The 18400-nt window shown below is 47.5% G+C and overlaps 2 protein-coding genes across 4 annotated transcripts in view; one reads left to right on the top strand and one right to left on the bottom strand.

The window, feature by feature from the left end:
* WDR33 (WD repeat domain 33) overlaps positions 1-14386 on the top strand; it is a 108642-nt gene extending 94256 nt beyond the window's left edge. Inside the window, exons 17-22 of one of the 3 annotated variants that reach the window (XM_047084337.1) lie at positions 2069-2177; positions 5234-5672; positions 10091-10254; positions 10367-10459; positions 11324-11539; positions 13728-14386. In XM_047084337.1, coding sequence (XP_046940293.1) covers positions 2069-2177; positions 5234-5672; positions 10091-10254; positions 10367-10459; positions 11324-11539; positions 13728-13957 — 1251 coding nt within the window. In that variant the 3' untranslated portion in view covers positions 13958-14386. Of the gene's footprint in view, positions 1-2068; positions 2178-3449; positions 3559-5233; positions 5673-10090; positions 10255-10366; positions 10460-11323; positions 11540-13727 lie in introns of those variants that run through there. The other 2 variants (XM_047084338.1, XM_047084339.1) reach the window with 2 other exon arrangements.
* Positions 14387-15395: 1009 nt separating this feature from the next.
* SFT2D3 (SFT2 domain containing 3) lies at positions 15396-18174 on the bottom strand. Its single transcript, XM_047084341.1, has one exon. The coding sequence runs from the start codon at positions 18172-18174 to the stop codon at positions 17518-17520; it is 657 nt and encodes a 218-aa protein (XP_046940297.1). The 3' UTR covers positions 15396-17517.
* Between the last annotated feature and the right edge of the window lie 226 nt (positions 18175-18400).

The following is an 18400-nucleotide window of genomic DNA, read 5'->3' as shown; positions in this document are numbered from 1 at the left end:
AGGGTTTTAGCTCACATGTCAATTTACTGGAGGGAATATTTCTGTAGACATTTTTCTGGGCCCTTTTTTTGACGATTCTGTTTTGTTCGCCAAGTTTTATTACCCCTTGGCTGGGCTTGTGCTTTGAGAGGAGGGCTCAGGGTTCATGGGGGACTTCGAGAAAGACTGCATGAGCATGAATGGATTTGACAGTGTGGCTCTGTGGTTTTTATATTTTTCTCCGTTTCATAGTGTGGAAGCATTGTTTGGGTGTGAACAACTGGGTTTGTGTCCCTGAAGTCAGTTGTGGACCAAAAGTGAGTGAGTGAGTGAGCTAATGTTGACCCCCTGGGTCTTCACTGGGAGGCACTCGATCCACTTGGAGAGGATGTGCTGCTGATGCTGCATGTGCAGAACACGGCCCGTTTTGCTTTTTCAGACACCTGAGAATCTGTCACATGAAGATGACCGTAGGGTCTACTGAATTAAAATAGTTAGCTAAATAAGGTTACACGTTACCCTTCTGTAGATCTCCCAGGATTTAGAGGTGTCACAGCAGCAAAGAACCCGATGGTAGTTGAGTTTCTTTCCAGAATCTTTGGGCATCTTTTAGAATTTAGGATGAGTGGAATAAATCTAGGTTGATCGTCCTTAACTGCCCTAAAACTGGAAGTGTTATAGATTTTATTAACACACAGAGCATTTGTGTGTGTTTACAGTATCAGTTACCTAACCTTATGGTAATGAATTAACTGCTTTCATTTGAAGGACAAAAGCAGTGATGAACTTTAGCTACCACATTATGACTGAAATTATAAACATGTCAGATTCAAGAGGATAGGCCTGAGTTTCTGGGACAGTTCAGTAAGAGTTTTTATTGTATCAAGTAGTGACAGATTTTATACATGAAAGGCGTAATGGTTCTAAAGACTCATTAGTTGACCTACGGAATGAGTGTGAAGGTTTGATACATTATAGGACATTTCAAATCTCAAGAGTTGCCTGATGAACATCTTTGCTCATATTTTTTATATGCTGAAATTTGACTTTCTTCACTTTGATGAAGCCAACTATTTAAACCCATTGTGTCAGTTGGTTTAATTTAGTGAAATTGCTTTCTGGTGCTAAAGTAACAGCTTGAGAGATGTTGATAAGAGCAGTCCTTGGGTCAGGGGGAGAGGAAACAAAGGATGGAAATTACTGGTGTTGAGTTAATGGTGGCCTTGTAGCCGCATGCCGCATGTCCTGTCATGGCTGCTCTTTCATGGAGCTGGTTTGGAATGTGCAACTACTGTTTTCATAGTAGGTCCAGCCACCAAATGCATTTTTTATATAAAGGAATTTGTTAAGAGACCTGATCCAAGGTCATTGGACAGTGTGGAGACTCAGAATTTAGGCGTGGCTGGGTAAAAATACAGAGTCTTGGGGACACGCTGGAGTGAACTCTGGGGTTCCCGAGCGCAGGGACAGAGGATCAGAGCAGTAGGTTTGTGTCTGCAGGAACCTAAGGAGTCTGGTAGGGTCCCAGGTGACTCAGCTGGGAATGAGAAGTAGGTGCTGAGGATGGGAAATGAGGAGGTCAAGAAAGAGGGAGGGAAGGAGGTGGTGGGAGAAAGCCGGTGTGGACGAACTCCTTTCTTCTGCCTCTTCAAACCCAGCCCTAGCCTCTTGAGAGGACTGATTACTCTCTGTAGCTGGAAGGGAGTCTTGAGTGTGAGAGCAGAGTTTACCTGTCCCGGCAGATTTCCAGATCTTCAATTTGGCTGGAAGTTCCTCCTTTATGCAGAGTGTTATGTATGATTTCTGACTTTCCATTGTGGTTCTTACTTGGTATTACAGGTAAAGATCTAGCTTTACATGAAACCTGTCATCAGGTTTAAAATGTAAGTGTTTCGTTTTATTATGGTAAGAGAAGTGTCTCCTTCTCCCAATCTAAGGACCATTTTACTATAATGTCACTAGCTGTATATTTACTGCTGGAGGCTTTGGGGCAACCTAGTGTTTTAATCTTGTCACATTATGATGAAATTGCTATTCATGAAGCACAAGCCTATGATTTCACACCCCCGCTTTAAAAACATCTTTTCAGGAAGGACAGAACGCAGGCCCCCCACCCCTGATACCAGGCCTAGGGCAGCAGGGAGCACAAGGTCGCATCCCCCCTCTTAACCCTGGACAAGGACCTGGCCCTAACAAAGGTAAATATCTGCTTGGCTGAATAAGGGATTGCATTCTACTACCTCTGGGTAAATCTCACAGTAAATAGTTTATTGGTAAGTAACTGATAGAATGGGCACTTGAACCTATAGGAAAACTAGGAGCACAGTCATTTCAGGTAAAGGCTTTGTTAACGGTGTTTTCTTAGACTTGCTTTGGTTAGCTGGAAATGCCGCCCCGAGGAGGTGGCAGCTGGCAGTGAGACTGCTGGGACGACCCCTGGGAGAAGGGCCTGTGCCTCGGACAGTCGGCTGCGTGCCTCTCTTGGGAGCGGAAGCGACTCCTGTGCTCACTGAGTGCACATGCATGTCGTTAGCATCCTGGAGAGCTCAGCTGCTTCCACTTACAGGTTTTGATGAGATCATGAATGCAGAGGTTTTAGTAGTGTTTTTCATATCACCCTCTTCTGCCCCCGAGTTGTGCCACATATTGAATGCTTTAGCTGCTTATATTGTTCTGCATGATTCACTAAGAAAAAGAAGAAAGCAATGTACTGATGCATCGGGTTCTTGATCTTATGGAAAGCACAGAGATGAGAACTGTCAGTATCAAGATGTAAGGCTGTTTGGAAGTTGAGTTCATTGCAGGAGTTGAAGGAGAGCACAGAGGCAGCCCCTAGTCTCGTTCACATGTTGTACTGTCACACGAGAAGGGCTGGAGCGGGACCGAGGGGGCCGCAGGCTGCTGGCTGCAGAGGGCAAGGGCAGGACTATGAGGGGTGTGGATGGAGGGCAGGTCGGAGGTGCAGGCGTTGGAGTCAGTGTGCTTCTCACAGGGAGGACACAGGCCCGAAACCTAGGAGCACTGTGGAGGCTGCACTTCAATGAACTTCAGTCCCTGTAATTTTTAATGAGCGGAGCCCACAGCACTCTGTGGGACATGTTACATTTCTTGCCCTCACTTTATCAAATTACCATCAGCATTTTGCAGCACTAGGACTTTGGGAGAAGCAGCACGTCCTAGGAAAGGTAGCAGTAAAGAGATTAGGAGAATCTTTATGGTAGTCTCATTGCATGGAAGTGGTGGCCGACAGGGAAACAGAGAAAGCAGGAACCCATCTTTGGAATTTGGGGACCCTGAGAAAAGAAGAGTCTGTTACCCACAAGGTACAGCTATCAACGAACTGAGAGCCTGCCTCTCTTCCTCTCCCCTACCTTGTGTCTGTCTCCACCTATTTCCCTCTCCTCCTTGCTCTTCCCCTTTTCTCTTTACCTCTCTCTCTCTCTCTCTTCCTCCTCTCTTTCTCCTCCCAGGGACCAAAGGGAGAAGGGAGAGCCGAGAAAGTGGCCCTGCCATCCCCTACTGGATTAACCAACGCCGCCGCCCCACCACCGGTGGCCACACCCCTTCTAATTTGTAGTGGTGGGTTTCTTTCCTTGGAGGAGCCAGGGTACTTTTAAACAGATAGAGGTAATGGGAGGATTATTATTCATAGGTAAGTCCAAATGGAATGTGTTCAGCTTCCTCAGGTCAAAGTCTGCTGTGTCTGAGATCACACCAAGTTCAAGCAACTTAAAGTCAAGAGAAGAAGCCATTAGCTGTAGGAACCCACTGAGAAGTGGGGGGGCCACTTTATAGAAGGAAAGGGCCCTGGGATTTGCAAACTGACTGAACAAAGAGGCAACTTAGAAGGTGCTTTCCTCAGCATGGAGAGGACTGGTTTACTGAAGTAAAGAGCGGGAGACAGGAAGAGCTTAGGAGCAGGGAGAACCCTTCTAGTGGTGTTTTTTTATACTGATATTTACAAGTTTTTTATTCATGTTGAATGGTGAGGCGGGATTGAAATGGCCAAGAGAAAGGAACAAAAGGGATGAGGAAGGGCATGGGAGGGGAAAAAGCTGGCTGGCTGTGGCTCGAGGAGAGGGTGTTCATCTTTATTGCCAGGGAGAAGCGGGGAAAGGCGCGAGCGGGGCAGGAGGAGGCATTCGGAGGAAGTCCATCCTAAAAACCTAGTTGTTTTGGAACAGGAGGGGCCCTTTGCTACCTACCTTTAAAAATGCTTGGTTTGAATTGTACCCTGACAGAAAATAGGTACCCATTTACAATGGCTGCAGTAGTTCAGTAGCCAGGAGAACAAATCCCTCCAAGGTTAAGAAGTGAGCTAAGGTAACCATCACAAGTTTAATTGGCCTGTTTCCATCTTTATTCAGGATGTTGAATACATTAAAGTATTTTCAAAAAATCTCTAGTGGGTTTCCAAACGCTGTCTGCAAAGAATGGTGATAATTCTTACAGATGAGGGATATATATCATTCATGCGAAGGGGCAGGAAAATGTGTTTGTATAAACCCCCAAACTGAAGCATAGCAAGGCTGTTTGGTCACCAGGCAGTTATTAGGGAGGCCTGTGGTTCCATGTGCTTTTCAGAGGATTTTGTTAAGAGTCAAAGTGTGCTTTGTTACTGACCCAAGCTGTCCATTTCTCTGATGGGCTTGAATAAAGTATTCCCTGTAAAAAAAAAAAAAAAAAAAAGAATCAAAGTGTGAGTTAACGAATCAATTAAATGAAGTGGAGGATAAAAGGGCGACCTCAGGGGTGGAGGAAGTGGAGGTACAGCACTCTGGGCTTTGGAGGGCCTTTTCAGGTACAGAGGTGGCCTCCCTGTGCTTGGCTTTCTGGCCTGCTGCATGGGTGTTCTCTGCCGTCTCCTCCCTGGGTAGGGGGGCAGGCAGGCCTAAGGAAGTCACTGAAGGAATGGGGACAGGAAGGGGTGCTCGTCCTTATGCCTGGGAGACTCATGTTTTTTGAATTAATCCTCACAGCAGCCAAGTAGTTGCTAATCTCATTTGAGATTAATAATTTGCCCTAGGTGGAGTTGCTTAGCTAGTGAGTGATGAGGTTGAAATCTGCACCCCAAAACCTGCATTCTTCCATTAGATGATGCCTGAGGGATTTGTCTCCTGAGTGTGCTGAGAGCTAAGGAGGGAAAACATTCTAAATGCCAGAATGCTTTCTGAGAGTTTAAGATGCTGAAAATCAGACCTGTGTTGGCAGGATTCCTGGAAGACAAGGTAAAAATCAGCTTTGTTTCCTTTAGGTGACTCACGCGGCCCTCCAAACCACCACATGGGCCCCATGTCAGAGAGGCGGCATGAGCAGAGCAGCGGCCCTGAGCACGGGCCTGAGAGGGGGCCTTTCCGGGGCGGCCAGGACTGCAGGGGTCCCCCTGATAGGCGTGGCCCTCACCCCGACTTCCCTGACGACTTCAGCAGACCAGATGACTTCCACCCGGACAAACGCTTTGGCCACCGATTACGTGAATTTGAGGGGCGAGGAGGACCTTTACCACAAGAAGAGAAGTGGAGGCGCGGGGGCCCCGGGCCTCCGTTTCCACCTGATCACAGGGAATTCAGCGAGGGGGATGGCCGGGGCGCAGCTCGGGGCCCTCCGGGGGCTTGGGAAGGCCGCAGACCTGGAGATGAACGATTCCCCCGGGATCCTGAGGACCCACGTTTTCGAGGGCGCAGAGAAGAAAGGTGGGACGGACGCTTTGTCTGCTAGCTCTTCCCTGGAGCTGTGGCCCTGTTCTCTCCCCAGAAGTCTCTTTCCTCTTTCACTGGGCAGGGGGCACTGGACTGATTGCTAGTTCTACCCTCTTTAGGTTTTGCGTTTAGACTTGAAGCAAGTAATTATGCTTTTTAACCTTTTTGTGCTTCTTTTTTATCTTTGCAATTTAGAAATCTTTTTGTTTTTGCTTACTTTTTGGTTCTTTTAAAGAGATGTGAGCATCAGGATAGTATCAAGTTTCTGGGGCCTGATTAGAAGGCACCAGCTTCTCTTAGAATGATGCAGTATGATACAGATAATCCAGGTGGAGAGTAAAGGAATTATGAGATTGTTTTTGTGTAATTTCCTAAAGAGCTTAACACCGTGGAATCAAGCTGAAAAATTATTCTGCTGTTGAATTAGGGCAAGGTCAGGCTTGAGCACTCCGCTTGCCTGGGGTAAAAAAGGTATAAAGAAATAAGGAGCAAAAACAAGAATTAGTGAATCGCAGATGAGACAGAGAATAATCAGGGGTGATGATAATTGAGCATTTCTGTGTGCCACTGAATTGTGAGATCGGTGTTCTTGTCAGCAGTGTCCAGATGAGGGGCCATGCTGAGAATCAGCAGTTTGACTTTAGGACAGGTGGACGTGTCGGACAGGCGGAAGTGTCCCAGCGGCTTCAGGCCAGGCTGGCAGACTGCGGTGCCGGTGCTGTGTGCCACTCCTGCCGTCCATCCCTGCCGCAGTGTTTCCTGTCACATTTGGACCATTGCTAGTAGAGGATAGAGTCAAGAGTTGGCATTCCCTCCTCACGGGATGTGTTAGACAAGAATGGTTGATAAGATGGCCAAGGGGTGTGGGGGAGCAGCCATCAGAGGGGAGTTCTTTAAAAAGACGTAAGGGCTCCTAGTTTTCTTGAGGGCCTGTCTTAATGGTATCCGAGGTATACCAGTGGTGTTCAAGGATCTTCGAAACGGCTCTGTGTGTCTGCAGGAGCCGCATCTCCAGTGGCTTTGGCATCAGCATAACCTTCACCAATTTCCTGAATCTCTGCACCTTGTTCAGTTTCAGATTTTACTGTGCCTCAGTTTGTATTGTATTTCATCTGTTAACGACAGACCCGCAGCCTAGTGCTCTTAACATCACTCTTCAAATACGCCAGAGGTGCTCCTGCTCCTGTTGTGTGTGCTGTTTTCTCTGCCTGGAGCACAGTCCTGCAGACGTTTGTGGCTCACTGCAGTCAGAGCCCTCCTCCTCTCACCCCAGTTCTTTCACCCTGCTTCCTGTTTCTTCATAGCACTTAGCACTGCTTGACATTAAGCAATGTGTTTATTTCTTATTATGTGTATCTCCCAGGAACATGACCGCTTCCCCAGGGCAGGGGCTTTGTTTCTGTACCTCTGTGGCCTCAACCCAGAGCAGTAATGGTGACACAGCATGGGTGCTCAGTAACTGTTGAATTAGTGAATCTGTCAAATGGGGAGAGGTATTTGAGAAGGGTCAGTTCATTCGGGGATGTACTCATCAGCTCATACTGCCATAACAAGATACCAAGGACTGGGGAAGTTTAAATAACATGAGTCTATTTTCTCACAGTTCTGGAGGCTTGAAGTCACGGGTCCAGGTCCAGCAGGGTGGGTTTTTGGTGAGACTTATCTCCCTGGCTTGCAGGCAGCCAGCCACCTTCTCCCTGTGTCCTTGCACAGTAGAGAGACAGTGAGCTAGCCCTTGCTGGTGTCCTTCTTACCAGGGCACTGATCCATCACACAGCCCCCATGCCCATGACCTCCCCTAATCTTAATTACCCCTCACAGGCCTGTCTCCTAATACCATCCCATTGGGGATTTGGGCTTCAACGTACAAGTTTTACGGAGGACACGTTAAGTCCTTGATAGGAGCTACTTTCTAATGAGGGCACATTAGATTCTCTTGTCGTAACTAGGGCAGCCTTGTAATGGTTGCCTGGCCAGTCCTGTGGTGTTTGGGGGCGTGGGGATTCTCCCCGACTCTGTCCCAGGGAGACAGCGCCCTCTGCTGTACTTTTCCTGCTCCACTCATCTCCTTTTGGCCAATTCCACCTTTACGTTTAGTTGTTATTTCAGCCAGTGTCCCGGGCACACCCTCTTTGCTTGCAGGCGCATGAGTCGTCAAGGTCCACAGGACCAAGACAGTTCTTAAAAAAGATAGCTGGAGTGGAAAAGGGAAAGCTCTTTTTACACTAAAACCCTGTATAGATCACTCCACAGATTCCTTAATTGTGAAGGAAAGAAAGTGTACATTTGCAACAGTGAAATTTGGTTCAGCACACCACTTTTACCTCATAAACAGGCAGACAACCCGGCATCACTGAGACTGTATAAGCAGTTTTGCCAAAAAGGTTTAACTTGAGTCTAGTCATGAGGAAATAGATAAATTTAAATTGTGGTACATTCTATAAAATACCTAGATGGATTTTTTTTTTAATTTTAAAATTTAATTTAGAGAGTGCATGTGTGTGAGTCAAGAGGGGCAGAGGGAGGGGCGCCTGGGTGGCGCAGTCGGTTGAGCGTCCGACTTCAGCTCAGGTCACGATCTCGCGGTCCGTGAGTTCGAGCCCCGCGTCGGGCTCTGGGCTGATGGCTCAGAGCCTGGAGCCTGTTTCTGATTCTGTGTCTCCCTCTCTCTCTGCCCCTCCCCCGTTCATGCTCTGTCTCTCTCTGTCCCAAAAATAAATAAACATTGAAAAAAAAATTTAAAAAAAAAAAAAAAAGAGGGGCAGAGGGAAAGAGAGAGAATCTTTTTTAAAAAATATTTATTAATTTTTGAGAGAGAGACAGAGAATCCTAAGCAAGCTCCATGCTCAGTGCAGAGCCTGACATGGGGCTGGATCTCATGAACGGTGAGATCATGACTTGAGGTGAAATCAAGAGTCGGATGCTCAACCAGTTGAGCCACCCAGGCGCCTCGTTTTATCTGGATGTAATCTTAAAAAATGCTGGGATCATGAAAGATCAAATATAGGAAGGTCCTAGATAAAGTAGACCAGAGACAGGGCCACTACATAACAGTATGTGATCAGGATTGAAATCTATATTTAAAAACAACTATAAAGGACATTTTGAGGACAGTGGGAGAAATTTGAATTGGACTGTATTAAAGAGTATTCCATGTTATTCAAGTGGTAATGGTATTGTTCTGTAGGAGAAAGTCCTTGTACTTAGAAGAAACATACTGAGGTGTTAGGGATGAGGGTCATGTTGTTGGCAACTGATTTTGAAATGGCTTAGAAAGTGGATTTGTAAGTAGATGGAGAGAGAAGATAAAGTACACATGGCAGTGTCCTAAGAACTGATGAATCTAAAAAAACAAAATGAAGAGAACTGATCAGTCTAGGTGAAGGACACATGGGTGTTTGTTCTGTTCTTTTAACTGTGTTCTTGGTTTGGAATTTTGCAAAGTGAAACGTTGGAGTAAAAGATAACTGAATGGAGACTCAAGAAAAGTGAAAGGCCTGGCTGCTCGCGCAGACTGGCCCTGTGCCCTCACTCCTCCTGACCCATTCTCCAGCCCCAAGGCCTCTCTCCACGTGCTCATGCCCCATTTCTGCTTGTAGGCCCCTTTTCTGCTTCCCCACAGGCCTCCTCTGGCTCAGACACTCTTCTTGTAATGGCTGTGCTTTGGCAGTACTCTTGGCCAACTTGGCCTCCGGTCCAGAATCCTGAGGGACACTGAACCTGTCTGCCAGCCAGGGCTCTAGGCTGCCAGCTAGTCAGTGTGGGGGCTGCCAAGTGCCTGCCTGTACAGCAGTCAGCTGTGGAGTGGAGCTGTGGGCGAAGTTCATGGCCAGCCCTGCATAGAAGCGGTGGGCTAGGGCAGACGGGAGAGCAGATGTTCCCAAATGAGTCTGGTACAGTTGGCAGTCATAAATCTGTACCCTCCCTTTTCTGATTGTAAATGATCATGAAAAATACTGGGAAGGCAGTGGTAAAAGAGCATGGGCTGGAGTCAAGACTGGCTGAGTTCAAATCCCAACACTTACTGTGTGTCATAAATAAATGACGTTACCTCTCTGTGCCTCAGTGTACTCATGGGTAGAATGGAATTAATAATGGGGTGCTGAGGATGAAATGAAATCTGAAAGTGAAAGCATGATTATTAGCACTTAAAACGTATTCACTGCTTTCGTTACTCCTAAAAGCTTTCGGAGAAAATGAACATAACCCTACATTTTCCTTCCTGTTTTTGCCTTTAATATTGGGACTATAAAATCTGTACTTAAAAAAAAAAAATACATAATTTTATTTTGTTTTCCTCCCATTTAACGTTAATATCATACTTTCTTACACCATTATGTTTCTTTGAAACATGAACTCAAGAGCTGTGAGGGGTTTCATCAGGCGGATATTTTGCTGCTTTTCCCTGACAGCTTTAGAAGAGGAGCACCCCCAAGACATGAAGGCCGTGCCCCGCCCCGAGGTAGGGATGGCTTTCCTGGTCCTGAAGACTTTGGTCCAGAGGAGAATTTTGATCCTTCTGATGAATCGGCCCGAGGAAGAGATCTCCGAGGTCGAGGTCGGGGTACCCCGCGAGGTGAGTGTGTGCTGAGGATGCTGGGCTTGGCAAGGATGGGCTGGAGAGTTTGCCGCTAGGGACACACCTGAAATGGTCTGTGAGTGTGGTGTTGTGTTGTTCCCATGTGTAGGAGGAAGGAAGGGTTTGCTCCCTACTCCTGATGAGTTCCCTCGCTTTGAAGGAGGACGGAAACCAGACTCCTGGGATGGAAATAGAGAGCCAGGTAAGGAAGGAGAGCTGCTGTGGCTTCTGGTGATCCGAGCCCAGCCGCTCATAGAGTGCGGTCTGGGGACTTCTGGGGGCCCACCAGGTCCATTTTCTGTACTGTTTATTTATTTTGAGAGAGAGAGGTAGAGACCAAGTGGGGGGAGGAGCAGAGAGAGAGGGAGACAGAGGATCCCAAGCAGGCTCCTCACTGTCAGTACAGAGCCAGATGCGGGGCTCAGACTCACAAACCATGAGATCATGACCCGAGCCAAAACCAAGAGTCGGACGCTTAACCAACTGAGTCCACCAGGTGCCCCCAGGTCCTCTCTTTTCTAACTCACATCTCCATGGGAAGATGGATTGTCTTCAGATCCTTGAGGCAGCAGCATTTTATTGCAGTAGATTGAGTGCAGAAACGGCTGGGAGAATCCACCTTTCTTCTTCTGAGCCTGGTGTCAGAGGGGTTTGTCTAAATAGAAAACATTACCATTCTTTCCACGAAGTGGCTTTGTTTTCAGAAAATATAGTTAAATGCATTAAAGTTTTCTCAGCTTTAATTGCTAGTATGGCAAATTTTATGAAATATAAGTCTCATAAATTAAATCTCAGTAATTTTTAAGAGTGTAAAGACATCCTGAGACTAAAAAGTCTGAGAACCACTTTTCTGGACGCTGCCTGTCTCTTATTTTAAGAGGTACGTTGATTTCTGATCTTGACCTTTTTTTATGTACTCGTGATGTGGCCTAGGTGGGTGTTCAGCATACCTTTCTTGCATGAATGAACATTGGTTCTCAAGTTGGTACTAAATAGTATGATTTCCACCTGCTTTCGGTCACACTAGAAGATTGTCAGATGCTTAGCCTTGTGTCTCCCGTTTCAGGGCCAGGTCATGAACATTTCCGTGATGCTCCGCGCCCTGATCATCCCCCTCACGACGGTCATTCCCCAGCTAGCAGAGAACGTTCCTCTTCTCTGCAGGGCATGGACATGGCATCCCTGCCACCCCGAAAGCGCCCCTGGCACGACGGGCCGGGGACCTCGGAGCACAGAGAAATGGAAGCCCCGGGGGGTCCGTCTGAGGATCGAGGAGGCAAAGGTCAGTGGAGGCCAGTGATCAACAGTGGTGGGAGCTCTGTCAAGAAGGCTGCGGGGCCACAGGCCAGCCCCATCCCCGTGTTCCTGTTCTATCCGTTCTGGGCAGGATACCCAGGGTCCTTCCTCCATTCTCCCCTCCAGTTCTTGGGCTGTGTAAAGGCACATGTCCCCAAATGTGCTACAGATATAGCTTGTTGGGGCTCACGCCAACAGTCTGAGCCCTCACTCTGTGATTGCAGGCTCATCCTCTGCATTAGCCTCCTTCACTTGCTTCCGAGAGTCCCCTCCCTGGTTCCTTCAGGCTTCCACTCCTGCTGTTCGTCACGGTACCCCAGAGCAGGGTGTCTCGTGCTCCCGTTGGCACATGTGTTGTCTGCTTCTGGCTGCTCCCGGCCCTCCAGGCTTTCCTTGGTGGCAGGAACAATGGTCTTCTCCCCGCTTCTGTGTTTTCCGGGTCTGGAAGGAACTGCTGATGCTCAGAGTCACAAAGACTTTGAGGAATATGGTCCGGAAGGGGTGTTTTCAGGGGCAGTAGATTACTTCTACAGCGTGAAACTTGGGAACTTTATTTTGGACGTAGCACTTTTAGCCAGGAACAGTAGCCACCATGTGGTCTCAGATTAGGCTGGGCCACTGCATATGTGGTAGTTTGGAGGCTGCTAGAAAGTAAGCCCAGTTAACCTGCCTCATATTTACAGTCTCTTCATTACAAAGTTGTGCATTTTGTTTTTGGTGGTTCTTCTCAAAGCAAAACCCTCAGAAGCTACTTCATGTCACTGGTAGGTCTCCCTACCTAAGCACACATTTTTTTGCTGGTCAGTACGGGCACTTAGGACACCTGTGGGTCCCGAGCCAAGGCCACAGGGCTAGTGTGGAAATGACTTCCTAACGACATCTTCTCTGCCCAGTCACCTTCAGGTGGGTCTGGGCTACACTTTGTAGGAAAAGAAGCCAACATTTCCCCTTTGGCTAGCTTTCCTAACCTCCTTGTTCACATTCCATTCAAAATTTTGAGACAAAAAAGAGTTGCCTGGGTGGCTTGGTTGGTTAAGCGTCTGACTTCAGCTCAGATCATGATCTCACAGTTCATGGTTAAGCCCCACATTGGGCTCTGTGCTGACAGATCAGAGCCTGGAGTCTGCTTTGGTTTCTGTCTCCCTCTCTTTCTGCCTCTCTCCTGCTTGTACTCTCTCTCTCAAAAACAAAACAAAACAAAAAACATTAAAAATTAAAAAAACATTAAGACAAAATAAAGTTGGCAGTTGTTTTCTGATAGTACATTATGGGATATATGACCAAATTCAGCTCATGAGAAAAAAAAATTTTTAAGTCCGAATTTTAATATACCTAAAAGGTTTTTGTGTCCAAGTCTGGAACAGATAAAACTATCCCTGGGAGAGGGGGCGCCTGGGTGGCTCAGTTGGTTAAGTGTCTTACTTTGGCTCAGGTCATGATCTCAGGGTTTGTGGTTCAAGCCTTGTGTCAGGCTCTGTGCTGACAGCTCAGAGCCTGGAGCCTGCTTGGGATTTTGTGTCTCCCTCTCTCTGCCCCTCCCCCACTCATGCTCTGTCTCTCAAAAATAAACATTGAAAAAAATTTAAACAAAAAAATCCTATCCCTGGGAGAAATAATTCTGAAAGCTGAGTTTTCTTTTTCCTTTTTTTAATTGCTTATTTTTAAAGAAATACTTTTACTATTTAAAAGAAAACAAAAATGCCACAGCTGTGGGATAATGATAACACATTGTAATTAACATCAACAGTTTGTATTTCTTAGTTGCTTCCAAAGTTCTTAGTTGCCTTTCAAGTCTCCCCAGAACAGAATAACCCCTGGTGGCACAAGAGAGTGAAGATACACTTGCTAGAGACGTGGCCCAGCGTGGTCTGTGGCTCCCAGAGGTGCTCTGTGTTTACCTTGGGTTTCCTGTCCTGTCCATCACACAGCCTCGGGGAGCATGTGTGGTTGCTGAGGAACACGGCCCCAAGCTGGGTGGGATTGCGACAGTGGTGACCAGAGGGTGGAGGCACGACTTCTAACCCTCCGAGTGCCACTGCTCATGTCCTCAGAACTCTGTTTTAAAGACCCAGAGTGTTCCTTCCACTATCACCATTAAGAGTTTGCACCAGGACTTAGATTAACAGTCTCTGATATAAAAAAGTAACATGTGAAATCAATTTGTTTTCTTTCAGGCCGAGGGGGCCCAGGACCTTCCCAGAGAGTGCCAAAATCTGGGCGCTCCAGCTCCTTGGATGGGGATCACCATGACGGCTACCACAGAGATGAACCTTTTGGGGGCCCTCCGGGCAGTGGTACTCCTTCCAGAGGGGGCCGTAGCGGCAGTAACTGGGGTAGAGGGAGTAACATGAACTCTGGCCCGCCACGGCGAGGAGCTTCAAGGGGTGGTGGAAGGGGTCGGTAGAAGTTGGGGCTGAGTATCCCAAGGCCTCTCTGGACAGTATTTAAGAACTTCTTGTGGACTTACCAAGAGAAACAAAAGGAAGCCTGCACCATGTAGCCCTGAACTTTTTATGGGGCAGCTGAAGCCCAGGAGCCCCTAATGAGGTCGAGATGAAGACTGCTGCTGGCGACCCAGAGTGGCCAGCCTCGTTCTGTCCTGTCCACCCTCACTGCCCTGACTCCCACTGTTTTGTGAAGAGAAAAGCTGGAATCTTTTTTTTTTTTTTTTTTTTTTTAGGTGTCACGCGACATGGAGCCTCCACAAATTTAAGTTCATGTCCAATTGGAAATGTTTCTATATGTACAGTTTGTCAGAGAAAAACATTAAGTTGTTTTTGTATGAATACAGAATGTGATTTATGCAAGAAATAACAGAAAACTAGTTGTGAAATGCTTGCCTTAAGGAACCCTTCGTTCCCACCGCACCCAGGCTGCTGAGGGGTGTATAGTTACAGCTTGTATCTGTGAGCACACTTGATGGGTACCTCTAAGCCGTCGAAGTTAACTTTATCTGTGAACTTTGTCTTAAATCCTCCTCTATTTATTCTGTCACACTTATTTTTGTAAGAGTGAGAAATACTATGAAACTATAATACAGTCTGATGTGGATCCAAAGCCTTAGCTACCCACCAGCTCTGGCAGGTGGAAAATTCTACTCCAAAGAAAAAAAAATCTTCTGGCTGTGCAAGTAGGGGTTTGCCCTTGGGTGCATCTCCTGGTAATCACACTTAAGACTTGAATTCTCTTGTTCCTGATGAGAGGAACCTGATGTAAGCCAGAAATTAACTACATGTACCCTTCTGATTACTATACATCATGTCACAAATTGTTTAAGGAATAGACCAAATATCTCCTAAACTATTTTGCAAAACTTTCTCTCCTACCAGTGTTTAAGGCAGGGAATAGTTCTAGCTTAAAGCCAGGAAGTTCTCATCCCCAACAAACTCCTTTAGTTTTAAATAAATGTTAACATTTGGCCCGGTTTGGATTGGAAGCAAAAGTTCAGTTTTGATAACCCCATATTTTCTCTACACACACTTTGTTTTTATAAGAAAACTATTACTCAAAGGATATTCCCGTGGCTGCCCTAACATCTTATTACTTTGCCAGCTTCAATTTGGTACTGGAGACCAGCTGACCTGGCCAGTTCATTGGTGCTGGGAGTCTCAGCGTTTGCCTAGACAGGGATGCTGGCACAGGTGGACAGATAACAAAACCCTCTTAATTGGTTCCCTGTCAATGTAAAACATGGCAAAAGGTAAGTTATTTCTGCACACACACTGCTCTTCAGGGTGCTAGAACCTAGAGACTACAAGTGAATAATTTTCACTTTGTTTTGAAATATAAGGACGTTTACCAGCATGTCAGTGTGAACACACGATTAGGAGTCTCCAGAATGCTTCAAGTTTGTGGGACGTTCTTTATTTGTCCTCCACTGGCACAGCTTAAGAAGTTGTAATCAAATTCCGATAAGCTAAAATGGGATCCAGGGACCAAACCCATATTGAGAGGCTTTTTCTGAGATTCATGTGCTAAGATCTTTACCATCATAACATTTTAGGCTTCAGCTTTAAACAATACAGTACCTCAGCAAACAGATAACCACATCACATTTTGAGAAAGAATTCCTTTAAAAAAAACTGCAATCTTTACACTGTAATTTACTGAATACTTAGGAACTTTTAGAACATTACTACCAAGTACATACAAGGTATTGTGCTTTGAATTTTATAAATGCTACATTTTCGGTGTTTGAATTCTTGAGAAAATGCTGGGAAAACAATTAAAAAAAACCATAACAGCATCAACATAAAAATGGGCTAAACACTGTCAGATCTTCAGCTGTGCAAATTCTAGAGAAATTGAGAACTAGGACAGAGATTTAACTAGGGGATAGAAGGAGCAGCCAATGGCACAAGTTTTTTCCAATTACAAAAAAAAGTCCCTCTAAAAACATGTGCTTTTACTACAAACACCCTCTTGTTTGTTCCTCTTGAGGTAGGTAAGTAGCCCTGTTTACTGAAAGGGGAACAAGGCAGTAATTCTTAGAGAATACTGGGGTGCGGAGCCCCCATGAAGTTGGGGCAGGGATTAGGACACTGATCAGGATCTAGGAATATAAATATTGAGCACAAGGAGGCAATGCTCTATTGCTGCCTGACACACCTGTTTAGGCAAAGTGGAATCCAGCCCCAGAAAATAATTATTTTCAAACTGTGCAATCCAGTGCACAGAAAAGTAGTTCTCCACCTTAGCTGAACAGGGAATCATCTGGAGGGCTCTAAAAAAATTACTGAGGCCTGGGTTCCCCGCCACCCCTCTCCAGATTCTGGCTGAATTGATCTGGTTCTTCAAGTAATTTTGATGTGAACTGAGACCCACTGATAAAGAATTTGAAAATCCTAAGTACATTTACTTTCTGGTTAATATAGAGCTACTAACAAAACATGTTTTCTGGACTCATCAGAATACTGAGTCCGAACTTTTTGGCAATACATTAGGGTATGCAATGAAGTCAAAGACCAGAGTAAATGCTGAACCTAAGAGGCAACGTGTCAGATATGAAAAACAGCTTACACTGCATTAGAATCAGCCTACAAAATAGAAATTGCACTTTAAAAAGCAGGTAGTAAAACTAGGAATGATAAATTAGGACTTGTAGAAATCCACGATTTCCGTCAAATACAGAACTTTGCATGTAGAAGTCTCTTGTCTGGCAGGAGTCCCCAACCCAGTTCTGCCCAGGGACCTCTCATAGCATCATCGACAGGTCATGCTTGGGGCATTTACTTTTTGGTACATCGCTTTCATGTCTAATACAAAACCAATTTTCCTTCAATTTTATAAGGCACCATATTTACAATTTCACTTAAAAAAAAAAAAAACCGAGGTAAACGGTCTTAACTAAAGTACTTAAATAAAAACCTGGTGGCTAAATTTAGTGTTTAATTTGATACCCTTAAGAATCCACTCATTGAATGAGGAAGAATAAATTTTCGAGAGCCAAAGAAAAGGGTATTGTAGCTAAGCTACTACAATCTACCACTGGATTTCTGAAACGACAAAAGGTAGAAGTCTGAGAAAAGTCACAAGGGCAGCTAATTAAAACTGATGAGCCATTCATTTTTTACTGCGCTCATTCTAAGACCACGGTTAACGCAAAAGCAATTTACCGTGAGTGTTTCACAGCAGTACTCTCACCAAGTCAACCACAACATCCCGATTTCATAGCACATGCAACAGTAAGGCGGAAGACGCTGAAACCGAAGAGCTTCCGAGGCGGCTCAAGTCTCAGTTTTAGAACAGCTGCTCAAAGGTGACAGGTTCGGTGGCACAACAACGGAGCAGCCTCTACCCAGCGCGATCTGGAAGACGGCGGGCGCAGTCCTTGGCTCCGTCCGCGCCGCGCCAGGGACCGGCTCCCGGTGGTCTTCCGACGGCGCGTCGCGGGGCCGGGCTCCGCGTCGCCTCCGTACAGGACCTCCGTCCGTCCTTGCTCGACAGCACGGGCCCCGGGGCTTCTCACACCGGCAGCGCCTTGGCGAGGCCGGCTCCCGGGCCCAGGCGCCCGAGTGCTAGCCGCAGCGCGGTGACCGCACCCCGGGGCAAGAGACCGAATAGCACGGACAGCAGAGCGGCCACCTGCACGCAGGCGCCTAGCGCCGTGAACAACGTACTGCGCAGCCCGAGCGCCGCGTACAGCGTGGCGCCCAGTGCGGCCACATAGAGCAGCGCTGGCCGCGACGGCGTCTCCTCGCCGCGCAGCAGGCGCCCGCACGCCGCGCCGCCCCGCAATAGCGTGCCGCCAGCTAGCGCCAGCGCAGAGCCCAGGGACCAGAGCAGTGCGAACTTGCGGGCGCGCAGCAGCAGCACGGGCGCGTAGAGCGCGGCCAGGCCGAAGCAGAGCGCGGCCAGCAGCAGGCACACGCCGCTCGCCACCAGCCGCTGCGCGCGCGTCACGCTGGGAAAGCACGCTGAGGTCACTGCCGCCGTTGGCTCCGCGGGGCTCCGCGCCCACGTCCAGCGTAGACCCGCGCGGCCCAGCCACGCCCCCGCCGGCCCGCCCCCCGCCGCGGGCTCCTCCGCCTTTTCCGCAGCGAGCAGCGGCTCCGCGGCCGCCAGCCCGCCGGCTTTCCCCTGCGCCAGGTACTCCTGCAACTGGCGGTGGAGGTCCGCCATTTTGGCCGGAGCGGCCGCGAGAGGGGAAAACTGGCGCCGACTTCCGGTTTTTCGCGGTCGCTGACGGAAGCGGCTCGTCTCCAGATGGCTGTTGGTCGGCCCCGGCGGGGGGGCGGGGCCTGCAGCTTGCGTGAAAGGGGCGGGGCCGCCCCTCTGCAGACTTCTGTCTGGGTTAGCAGCGGCCCAGGCTAACTGTTCCAGGTGGGAGCTGTTACTGTCTAGATTA

This window comes from Lynx rufus, unplaced genomic scaffold (assembly GCF_022079265.1).
Source record: "Lynx rufus isolate CCGP_SWC_20201006 ecotype Redwood Valley unplaced genomic scaffold, mLynRuf1.p SCAF_2, whole genome shotgun sequence".
NCBI classification, from domain to species: Eukaryota; Metazoa; Chordata; class Mammalia; order Carnivora; family Felidae; genus Lynx; species Lynx rufus.
Note: the sequence above shows the minus strand (reverse complement) of the source record. Positions and strands in the feature narration are given on the sequence as shown.